The sequence below is a fragment of the Cinclus cinclus genome, chromosome 17 (assembly GCF_963662255.1).
Source record: "Cinclus cinclus chromosome 17, bCinCin1.1, whole genome shotgun sequence".
NCBI classification, from domain to species: Eukaryota; Metazoa; Chordata; class Aves; order Passeriformes; family Cinclidae; genus Cinclus; species Cinclus cinclus.
In genome coordinates, this window is record NC_085062.1 from 3,575,042 (window position 1) to 3,587,091 (window position 12,050).

Genomic DNA, 12,050 nt, shown 5'->3' on the forward strand with positions numbered 1-12,050 from the left:
TTCTCCCCATCTTTTTAGGGCATTTTGCCAGGGAATTCTTACCCTTCCTTTCCTTTTCCAGCAGCACCACTGACTTTTATCACCTTAAAGGCTCATCCAGGACCTTTCCTGACCCCATCCGGAGCAGCCCAAGGCTGAAGGATCAGGAACACAAAATCACATTGAGACAAAACCTTGTTAGAAAACTGTACTGAATTTGTGATTCCCAAACTTTTCCCTTATTCCTGCAATGTCCCTGCAGCAGCAGCAGCAGCAGCCAACAGACTCAGGGCAAATCCTGGCTCCAGAGACTCAAAAATCACCACACAAACACCAAGGAGGGTCAGTTTTTAAAACTTTTTTTATTTTTTAATTTTTTTTTAAGTTTTTATTTTATATTATCTACAAAGTAAAAGTTTTCTTAACTTAAAAGTTACATCACTGTCTCACGATAGTGATTATCTCATCAAACGTGATTTATAAATAATAACTCATCCGTTTGACGATTAGAATTTTTTTTTTTTTTACTGAACCTGTTTCAAGTTTAGTTAGAAGTAAAAGGGATCTCCAAGTCTTGATTTTTAGTGATAATAGCAGCAAGAATCACTCTTGTTACTTCTTTTGCTAGCTGACGAGTTCATAACTTTGAAGGGTCATTAAAAAATAAATAACTTCCAGTTTTCAGCAAGCAGAGTTGGGGCACTTGCAGGACTCAGATACAGTGCATGGAATTATGGAATAGCCCACAAGTTCCTAAATGCCTCTACTCAGTCCGAATCTCTCCCACTGCAAGATGAACTGTTAGCATTCCTAGTGGATGTTACAAGAAATCAAAAAAAAAAATTTTTTTTTTTTTTTAAACAAAATAAAATGAAATTCTAGTTTTCTGTGCTTCCAGTTGGCAGAAGCAGTAGAAGGAGGGTATTTGGCCTACAAAAGGTATCCAGCCTTTCAGTTATTCCAGATGAGCCTTACAACTGCTGTTGGTGGTGGGCTTGTACTGTAAAAAAAAAGTTCAAATGTAAATAATAAATTGGCAAGCCACACAACAGTTTGCTAGTAAAGTGGTCACAGGACAACTACTGAGCTCAACTTTCTTTTATTTTTATTTTTTTTCTCTTTTTATTTTTTTAGAGAACAAAACAAAACCCTGCACATCAAGATGTCCTTGGGATGGCTTTTTTTTTTTTTTTCCTTTTGCCCTACCTAAGCCCTCAGAAAGCAGCTTTGTTCTGCTCACACATTCCCCAGGAAACATCAGGTAAAACTACATCACTACAGAAGTTCAGACGCTGTTTGAACTTGAATAATCAAAGAAGCCTAAATAAGGTTAAATTTAAAGTGGAAAGAAGTCACACAACTCTAACTTTTCCCCCAAAGTAAAGCTGCAGAATGTTACTCTGAATTCAAGTTTAAATTACAGTTGTCACTTTAACAGCAGCCCTACCCCCACACAACATTTCACTCCTGCCCTCAAGATTTACTCAAATCTCTGATCATTATAAACGACACACGGTCCATCCCCCACGGCAAATCCACGGCAACACCTGGAAAACTCAGTCCCACAGTGCCAGTGTTTCACACTTTACTTTTCTCTACTCCAGCTAGAGAAAAAGCAAGAATATTCCCTTCATTAGGTACATCTCACCAGCTAAACCTACGCTCCTCTAGGCTGCCAAAACACAGCGAAATACAAGGACATCTTAAGGTCGGTTGGTCTTTTTTTTTGTAGTTTTTTTCATTATTTATTTTTTTTTTCTTTTTTTTCCCCAAAAATCTGGTTTCTCCCAGTTCTCACTCCTCGACCTGGCTCAGTTAGGGTGCAGGTCTCCCGGGCACACACTCCTCACCTGAAGGGTGGGTCATATAGGGGAAATGTGTTGTTGTCGAGACTGGAATGGGCTGTAGTGCACTTTGAGCGAGGGCGGCTTGGGGACCACCGGGAGGCTGTGTCGTCATTAGCATCATTGGAGCATGGGCAGTTGGGTGAGAAGGAACCATTCCTGACTGTACATGAGCCTGAAACAAAGAGCTCTTTAGTATCATGGTCACAAGGAGGCAGCAACTCCTGGCCACATGACAGGCGAAAAGTCTGCTCCGGCTGCAAATCCGGAGGTTTACTCTTAATTTTTTTTGTTGTTGTTGTTTTTTTGGTTTTTTTTTTTTTTTGTTTGTTTGTTTTTTAATTAGGTTAGGGGTTAAGGCAGAGGTTGTAAAACAAAAAGAAAATAATAGTAATAATAACAACAAAAAGGAAAAATAATAATTAAAAAAAGGGCTGAAGTCCTTACTGCTGGCTCTGAGTTGCGGTCTCGATTTTAGCCGTTTTGCCAGCAATAAACAGGGGAGTATTAAAAAAATAATAAAAACAATTCAGCAACAAATCTTCAAAACATTTCTGTTAGTCACCTTCATCAAAGCACTTCCTAGAGGGTACAGATAGGAACTTCACAGGCACTGGGAGTCTGGCATCCCTTCCCCAGCTCTCTCCTTGCACAACCCCACGTTCTCTCCTGGCTCCCTGCCCTGGGAACCTCCCTGTCCTCTCCAGTGACCTGTGCCCACACAGTGCTCAGCCAAGTCCTCCTGACATGAGTGATTTCATCCCTTCACACTCTCAGGGCAGCTTTGTTCTGCTTCCAGTTCAGCTCATCGCAGTTCTTGTGTAATCTGAGCAATCAGGGCTAAGTCTCAGTGGAAAAGGAGATTAATCCTTCCCATGGCTGATCACCTCTGGCAAGTAAGTTCAGGAACTTGGTGGGTTCTTTAGCTCAGAGCAGTTCATGTCTCTAGAGGTCATCAATGTATTTTATTTAAAATCCTAGCAAACATTAATTTCTTAAAAGCACAAAGGAACTCGGAGCTCTCAGTGGATTTCTCCTGGGGGAAAAAAAGCCCCAAAACCCCATCATTTGTACCTAAGGTTTGCTTTGTCCTTCTACCATATCCCAGAACTGCAGCCTCACAGGTCTCCCATGCCAGTAAAGACAGATAGCAGGTAGTGGCTAGAATTTTATTTCTTTAAAGACAAAAAGGGTTACTTGACTCATCACAGACATTCCCAAACTCTTTGATCAGACTTGCACGTGTTAGTAGCACCCCAGAAGCCTTTAAAGGCAGGAACTGCAATTCAAATCTCACTCTTGCTCTAAAAAAGATTTAGGAGATCAGGCTGTGGAACAGAAATACCTCCCAGGACTGGCTCCACGTTGACTTTGACAAACATGCTATTGTAGAAGCCATCATTATAAAGCAGCTATTCATAGAGCAGCTGGAGTCAATACACACAGTGGATAAAATTTTTCTGCTGCGGCTCAAACATTTTGCAAATTGGCAGCTGACAGCACTCTGTAATGAATTTTAAAGTACTGGTTCTCAAGTGAGATATCTACCAGCTCAAGATTCATCTGATAACCTGAAGGGAAATTGAATTGATCCCCTGTGTTGGCCTGACTGAAATTCTTACTACGTGGTACTTCTGAATTGTGTTTAGAAGCTGGGAATGAGGCTGCTAAAAAACTATTAAATCCAGTGATTAGTTTCCCCACGATGGAATAATTACATGCATTTAAAATTTCTGACAGAACTGTAGCTATTCCTTCACTAGAGATTTTTGAGGGAACTACTTCATTGGGAAAGTCAATTAGTTTGGTGTAAACATCACAAATTGCAGGTTTCATTCTAAAAAATTCTCAGAAGAGACTGCACAAGTTAAAATCAAGGGCAAGGCAGGCTTTGTCTGTGATTGCTAAAAATCCTGCCCGAGCAGTCAGTTCTGACTCAAAGTTGCATCTGATTTGTTTAATTTGGATTGCTTGGCACACAGAAAGGAAGGCAATGGTCACATCCTGCATCCCTGGCCTGGCCAGGGCACAATTCAGGCACAGCTTTACCCTTTCATGGCCTTCAAGCAAATGTTTCATGTTTCAAATCAGAGCACTGGACTTGCCACTAAGCCAAGACCCCTCTGGAAGCTCTAAACACAACCCAGGCATTCACAGCAGTGCCTTCACACCAGAGCAGAGCAGGAGTCTTGTTTCTGGCAGAAACCAGAGAAGGGGAGGACGTGCCAAGATGCCACAGCAATCATCAGCTTTGGCCATCCTCTCCTTATCCTCTCCCCAAAAAAGCAGAGAAATCAAAAGCCTAAGAGCATCAAAAAGCTAAAAGCTCAACATCAGTAAAAGGATTCCTAAAGAACTACTGATTTATTGGCTTAACTGACTGTCCCAGGGACCAAAACAAAGATTTTATCAGAATTCTGCAAGGGACTGGACACCTGTCAGATCAACATCCCTAATCACAGTCACTTTATCCCAAACTACTGTTAACCTGCATGAGAAGGCAGAAGCCAGACACCAAGTTCTTGGTCTGAAGAAGAAATTGTGCAGGCAAATCACTGACTGAACTGCCCATTCCTTGACAAAGGACACTAAACCCAGGAGATTTAGTAAACATCAGAAAATCTGTGTCACACTGCTTTACATGGAGCTCTTGATTAATCTATCATGTGCTTCCCTTCCCCAAATCCTTCTTCTCAGGGAGCTGATCACAAGAGAGCAGTTAAGAGAAGTGGGTTTCTGATTCTGAAGCAAAGACTGTTGTTTTAGGTTGCCCAACAATCTTTGGGAATCTTCAGCACGAGCAGTTCATTTAGAACCACGCACACACCACGCACACACCACGCACACAGAGGCTTCTTTCTGCAAGGATTGGCCTGCAGACACCTTAACTCTCTCCTCCCTCCCTGCACTGCCTTGCTACTCCCTGGAAATCCTGTCATGTCCTTTTCTGGATGTATTTGTATAAAATTTGTCTATGATGCAGAGCCTGAAACTGCCACCAAAAGCAGCAATTCAGCCTTTCTGCACTCAGCTCCCACCTCCAACCTTTCTGTATGCCAGCTCGTCCTGGGATCAGGCACCTGACTGAGCAGGGAACTGATTTGACCAAGAAATAGCCTAAAAAGGGGGTAGGGGAGGCAAATTTCAGCTGAATCGTGTCCCCAGCCTGGTCTGCTCCATGGCCAAGCAGTTCTGTGAGCACAGTGGTGGGGCAGGGACAAGGATGGGAGCCAGGAACTGGGAAGAGAGCTCAATTTATTTCAGTAGCAGTGCCAGCTTAAGATGTCTTCATTAAACTACAGTTGCAGATGCACTAGGTGTTGGAAGCTGAGGTCCAAACACACTGTGTCAAATTCTAAATAAAGGCAATATACAGACAGAACCCTAAAGAACAACAACAGGTAAGTCTGTGCTGAGAGGTGACAGATTGGCAATCACTTCCAGCAGGCCCGACTGTCCTAACTTTTGTGGCATTAAGACATTTAGTCTTGAAGGTTGTTAAACTGTGTTTACCTGGGGGACATGGGCCATGTGTGGCGGATTGGTATATGCAGGTTGAACATGGGAGGGATGAATGGTGAAGACTGTTTGTTGTGCTGTAGGAAAATTGTTTTGTGGAGACTGCGTGTTGGAGCCTGGCGTCATGGAAGGAGGGGTTGGAGCTAGACCTGCGTGGTAAATCGCCGACTGCTGCTGGGGGTTGGCCAGGTGCAGGGCCTGGGCAGCCTGGTGCTGGTGGTGCTGCAAGAAAACACAGAGATCATCTAGGTTAGGGCTGAGGAATTATATTGATCACGTTAAGGAGAAGGGAGTGGGGGAACGGCTCTCAGTTCTGAATTTGTAAATGGTGAATCGAAGGATCGCCTGTGCTCGTGGGGAAAGTCTTTACAAGCCCACGAGGCCCAGCTTCTGCTGGCACACAGAACCCAGGCTGCCAGGTAAAGCCATGGAGAACCTGGAGCTGGGAGCGCCTCACAGCTGCAGCCAGAGTTATTCCCAGGAGGGAATTAAGGAATGCAGCACTATTCCAAGGACTACTTTGATCTTCAGCTGCTTTGACAAAATCCAATCTAACACTTCCCAGCATTTATCTGCTGTTTCCACTTCACCCACATGAAAGCACTGACACAATTATCATCCTTAATTCTTAAACTGAAACAACTCCCATGCCCTGTGAACAGGGAGAAATGAGCAGCTGGACTCTGCTCCAACTTTTTCCTCTCAAGAGAAATCAATATATCAACATCAAGGACCAGTCATCTGCAATCCCTTCAACACAATTGAACACAATTTGGAGCCACTCAGGCCCTGGGTTGTGTTACCTGCACGGGGCTTGGAGCAGGGTGGCTTCCAGCATGTTGGCTTTGCTGCTGGCCAGTTGGGGTGGCAGAAGGCTGAGGATGAGGAGGATGCGGGTGCAGGGTAGCATTAGGGTGGGCATACTGCTGGGCAAGTGAGCCAGTGGAAACTAGGATGAAAAAGAGGAATATTTAACACCAGGTACAGGACATGCACCTCTATCAAGTCACCATCTGCACTTGGAGAATTCACTACAACTCAATCTGTAAATATATTCCCTCCCCCTTCTAAAAAAAAATTTATATATATTTATCTTGCAAATAGCTGATGATCTTACCTTGCTTTTGTGTAGTTTGGTTTGGCAGGAAAGTCTATAAACAACCATAATTAGACAGTTCATCTTCCCTAATTTGATAATGTAACACATATTACATAGAGAAAAGCAGTATTTCATCTTTTGTTTTGTCAAACAGACCAGTTTCAAAGATCAAATTTATAATTTTCATACAATTTAGGATTTCCTGAGATATACTTTTCAAAGGTGTTACGAGCCATTTTTATTTCCACCATCCAAAAAAAATTCTTTGGCCTTATACCTGGCTAACCTCACCATGCTACTCTTCTGGAAATTTCTTACAGAACAGTCAGAGGGAAGCACAAACTCTGCCCATACGCTCCAGAGTAAATAAACACACCACAGCTGAAAAAACTGAGGCTGCTTGAGCATCAGATTTTTGCTGAAGCCACTTTCTTGTGCTAAAATAACCCATTCTGCCTCTGCCCTCGAGGCCAATCTGTTCTGGATCACCACCATCCTGTGAGCTCCCCAACTCTGCCATGGAATTCTTCATTCCTTGAAACAGTAGCAAATAAGGTACAAAATTCCCAAAAAGGAAGAAACTGAACAAGAGAAAACTTTCACCCCAGTGAAGCCACATTTGTTGCTACAGCTGTGCCAGTCTCCAACAACAAACACCAAGTTCCTTCTTGGATCCTGCTCTGTCCTGCTTCAAATGGGCCACACTAAATCCTACTTTTTTCTTTTCTTTTTTTTTTTTTTTTTTAATTTTTGAGGGAATCCAAGCAAGTATGAAAAGCCATAGTGACAACAAGTCTTTTCAACACAAAGCATGCAATGGGAAAGCAGGACCCTAAAAATGAGGATGTTTCCCTTATTTCTTTTAGGTCTTGTGCAACAACCAGACCATGTCTGCATCTACTTCTACTTGTGTGTGACAACACGTGTTAATCCCTCTGATGTCACAGCCTGAAAGACCAGGGAGAGTTTTGCTGACAAAAAGCTAAAAAAGCAAAGAGCCAAAGAAAATTATCAACCTGCTCCTCAATATTTCCTTCCACTGTTCCTTATTTGTTTTGGTGCCTTTTGGTCGTTCTGAAGTTAATTACTGATGAGTATCTACCAGGTTATATTTTTTCTTTAATGGGGTTGGTATTATATGATGGCATTATTTTGATGGCCACTGCAGTTTTCCTCCAGTCTGGTTTGCCATAAACCTTACAAATCCAAGTTCTAATACATTCCAACTCACCAGAAAACAGAGAGCCGAGATATTTTTGCCTAATTGAGGTTTTTCTCCCTTGTGAAGGTTCCTCCTTTAGAAAATAACTGCCTGCCACATTTAACTTAATCCCTGGCAAGCTCTATTAAATTTTCACTGAGCAAATGGCCTCGCAGTGATGAGCAGTTTCAGGCTATTAATGCAGATGAACTAAATTCCTGCAGCCTGGAGTTGATTCTAATGTTCTTATCCATGTGTGCAAGCACAATTGTACACTCTGAGACTTCCTGACTGAGAGGGGTTTCAAGAACACCTCAATATTTTCTAAGAACAGTGTCAAAAGCAGCAGGATCTTCTGCCACAGCATTTTGTTATGCTTTAAATCCAAGATTTTTTGTTTGCTTTTTTTTTTTTTTGCTATCACGACTAAAATGTATTTTGCAGCAGCATCCCTGCCATGCCCCTATTTGACTTTCAGACATCTCTCCTCTGACAACACCAAAATTATCAATGGCAACACTGATCAATTTTACAACACCAAGTTTATGTCTTTCTACGGGAGGAAAATTTCTCAACCTCATTATTATGTACACTCTGAAGAAGGCCAGAAATTATTACCTTTGTAAAAGTAATAGAAATAAATGGAAGGAGGGATTACTTGCTTGCCAAAAGCATGTTAGACCAGCAGTGCTCCCATTGCCTCAGCCACAGAGCTGGCAAGCCTGACTACAAATTAACTCCAACTCCATTGAAGAGGCTTTAAAATGTATATAAAATTTAATTCTGAGTTGTAAGATACTCAAGAATTCCCACATTATTTGTTAAGAACCCCCAGAATAATGTGGGACTCCCTTAAACCATTTGTGTAATTCATCTTTTGGTTCTTTATGGTCAAAAGAATAATAAAATCAGTTGTTCTGAAGCAGATATTTCTACAATAAAACTTCACAATAAGGAATTTCTCTCTTAAGATACCAGTTAAACCAAGGAATAGCACCCTAAAGAATAGCTATAAACCAGGGGGAGGATCAGGTTTTTGTCATAGTGGCAGCTCTTTCAAAACCATCTAATATTTTATCCACAGCTTTGGATTTGAAGCACTGGACTTTTTTATATGGAAGAATATTTATTTCTCTAGTTTCTCCTCTCCTTCATTTTGTCTTCAGCAGATCAACCTAATGACCAAAATTGTAGAGCTTCAAACCACTTCAGATGCTGCTGCAAATTATGTTTTAATAGTAAAAGTGCCTTTTAAAAAATGTTATCTGGGCACCTCTCTAAATCCTGGCCAGTCTCTGCACAGAAACCAAGAACGATTCAGCAGGTCTGAAATGCATTCCCAGTCCAAAACCAGAGCTCAGACTCCAACTCCAGCAGTCTACGTGGTATTTCATGTTTAGTTAGTGCAAGTAATTCCTGCCAAGCCAATGAAATCTCTGAGACCAGCAGGGCTGTCAAAGGAGTCTTGTAAAAGTAATGAAAAATTCACCTGCCCAGCCAGAACTAAAACACTTTCCCTGGGATTTTTTTTTTAAGGAACTTTTGCCTGATCATCAAAATAGCTCACTACACAAATTAACAGCAAATAAGACAAGACAGGAGGTGGGAAATAAAAAGGAAAAAAAAAAAAAGACCCAGTATCCAACATTTTTCCCCAATTATCAGTATTTTGGAGATTTTCCAAATGGCCACCTATTATCTGAGAATGTGCCAAGAGAGCTGGAGGAAAGGACACACCTTGCTGCAAGTCACCTCAGCTCATTCCAGCACAAATACACTGGGTTTCTCACCTTTTATGCCTTAAATTCCTCTGCCTGGGCTGACCTGCTTCACTTCTGCATCTTTCTAATCAAATTCCTTCTCATGTGAGATATTTCACTGTACTGACCCGGCAGGGACATGCGGGGAGGGAAGCAACTCAGTCATGGAATGGGGAAAAAAAAAAAAATATCACAGGGACTGAATGACTGAATTCAACTCTACAGAACTGCACCCCATTTCTGAGAGCAAACAAGAAGTAGTCAGCCACAGAACCCAGAGAAGGAGCTGAAATCAAAAGAGGTCAGAGCAGCAGAAATCAAGCAGAACTCCCAGCTACAAGGGAATATGTGAAACCACATCGTGTCATTTTGTAATTTTGTCTTTTCCCTGGAATTTCAATGGTGCCAATGGTGGTCAGCGTTGGTCATGGTCCAAAGATGCATTGAAGAGCCTATTTTCAAGAACTGACCAGTGAGTAAACTACAAAACTATTGCCAGAGCCAGTAAGATGGTGAGGATAACTACATTTAAAAGACCTGAATGGTAGGAAGCAAAGAAATATCAAATGTTTCTTTTATCATACAAACATTTCAAGAACTCATTTTACACAGCTAGAGTGGACTTCACTTCAAAGACAATCCAAGAAAGGAACGAGGTTATTGAAGTGATTTCAGTGCACCAAACCAAGAGGCATGAACACAGCACAGCACCCTACAGGCCCTGCTCAGGCAGAACCAGTGTGGCACAAGAAACACAGGAAATCAGGCTCCAGAGGAGATTTTTGGAGAATAAGTGTTTTTTTTTTTTTTTTCACATCCCTCTTGCATGAGCTAATGCAAAAAAAAAAAAAAAAAAAAAAAAACAACAACCCAGGAGAGTGCCTGGCATGGGCAGCACAGACTTACAGACAGACACAGCAACAAGTGCCACAGCAGGACAGCAGCAAGAACAGAAACACCCTGAGACTCTGAGACTGCAGCTCCTCCTTTCCCAGGTCCTGGGTGAGAGTTCATCCTGCAAGAACCCCCCTCAAACCTCAGCTTCCTCAAAGCAGCTGCTGAACACCAGCAGACAAGGCAGTACTTTGCAGTTCTCTGCCTTTTCTGGTAAGTGTGGATGAGCTGGATCAGGCTGTTGTGCCCAGAGAGCACCAGTCCCTGTCCCAGTGCCTCCAGTGATGCTGCTCACCAGCACATCCCCACCTGAGCCAGGGAATGGAACTGATAAAGTTCACCTGCCAAGGAGCCCTCGTCTCATCCCTGTCATACAACCAGGAGCACAAGTTGCTCCCAGCACTCCTTCAGTGGCAGCTCTACAGAAAACTTCCTCCACCTCGGCTGCAACTCGAGTTATTTCCTCCCAGAGGCTCAAAACTTGAGCCACAGCTTTTTAAAAGGATGAGGCCCAAGCTACTTCTCCTTTTAGGAAGCTGGTCAGGTGTAAAAATCATGTTTGGCTCACAAAAGGGTACAAGGCAGCTCCCACAGGTTTAAGTAAGGGCTACAGAATCAGAGTGGTTTGGGTGGGAAGGGACCTTCAAAGATCATCCTGTTCCACTCCTGCCACGTGCAGGGACACCTTCCACCACCCCAGGTTTCCCCAAGCCCTGTCCAAGCTGGCCTTGGCCACTTCCAGGGATGGAACAGCCACAGCTTCTCTGGGAACCTGTGCCAGAGCCTCCCCATCCTCACAGGGAAGGATTTCTTAGAGCTCACTTCTGGCTGCAGATGAAAAGACTGGGTAGGGAAGTCAGAAATTTTTCCATATTCAAAACAATTTTTTGAAGAATTGACAACTCAGCTTCCTGTGATCATATAAATCTGTTCCAAGGCTCCATTTTCTGCCCACTGAGAGGAACCTTCCTGCGTTTTCCACATCCTGGTTTGGTGCAAGGAAACTTGTTCCCTCAACACGTCCCATTCCTTTAACATGTGGTTCTTTAGAAAGTGCTTTTCTGTACAATCAAAATTAGTACAAAAAACCCAACTCACTGGCAAAGTAGAAAGAAGGGCCTGTCTCCTTGCTGTATGGTATTTTGGGACATGCTGAATTTGGGAAATAGAAAGGTAAATTAGCCTCTTGCCATGTGCATACTTCCCATCTTCTGGAAAGGTCAGTGTCAATTTTAATTTTTTTTAAATTTTTTTGAAGACTCTAGAACCATGCAGATATTTTTATTTACTTAGCTGCTATTAGAGCTAGATATTTCATTTTACAAATGAGTGGAGATGAAACACAAGTCTCAAGTAAGCCTTCCTTCTTAACTGTGACACTGAAGTCTGCAGTTCTTAATTAACAAAAAAAGAAACTTTTTGTCAATTCACGGTCTATTACTGTCCACTGTAACAAGAAGGTTAAAATGCAATTACACTAGAGCAGAAACTGGCCCTTGCTTTTTCAGCTATAGCACTGCCATTCTGAACAGTTCCAAGACAACTTTGGTGACTGGTTCACTCTTAGTCCCTGGAGAATCCTCTGAAGTTTATATTATATCCACCATTGTACTATCAGGGGAATAGAATTTACTCTACTGCTGAGACAGAAACCAGATAAAGTTAGAGACAACACCAGACCAGTAAAACATATGCAGAAGGGGAAAGGGGAAGGGAGAACGGGGACAGGAATGGAAGCACAAAAACCAGGAAAT

The 12,050-nt window shown here is 42.4% G+C and overlaps 1 protein-coding gene across 8 annotated transcripts in view; it reads right to left on the reverse strand.

The window, feature by feature from the left end:
- Positions 1 to 321: 321 nt before the first annotated feature.
- The window catches only part of ATXN2 (ataxin 2), a 49,558-nt gene continuing 37,829 nt past the window's right edge, over positions 322 to 12,050 (reverse strand). For 7 of the 8 annotated variants that reach the window (XM_062504098.1, XM_062504099.1, XM_062504100.1 and 4 more), the window contains 3 exons: positions 6,146 to 6,291; positions 5,337 to 5,564; positions 322 to 1,998 (listed from right to left, as the gene is read on the reverse strand). In XM_062504098.1, coding sequence (XP_062360082.1) covers positions 1,795 to 1,998; positions 5,337 to 5,564; positions 6,146 to 6,291 — 578 coding nt within the window. In that variant the 3' untranslated portion in view covers positions 322 to 1,794. Of the gene's footprint in view, positions 1,999 to 5,336; positions 5,565 to 6,145; positions 6,292 to 11,394; positions 11,449 to 12,050 lie in introns of all 8 variants that reach the window. The other variant, XM_062504095.1, reaches the window with a different exon arrangement.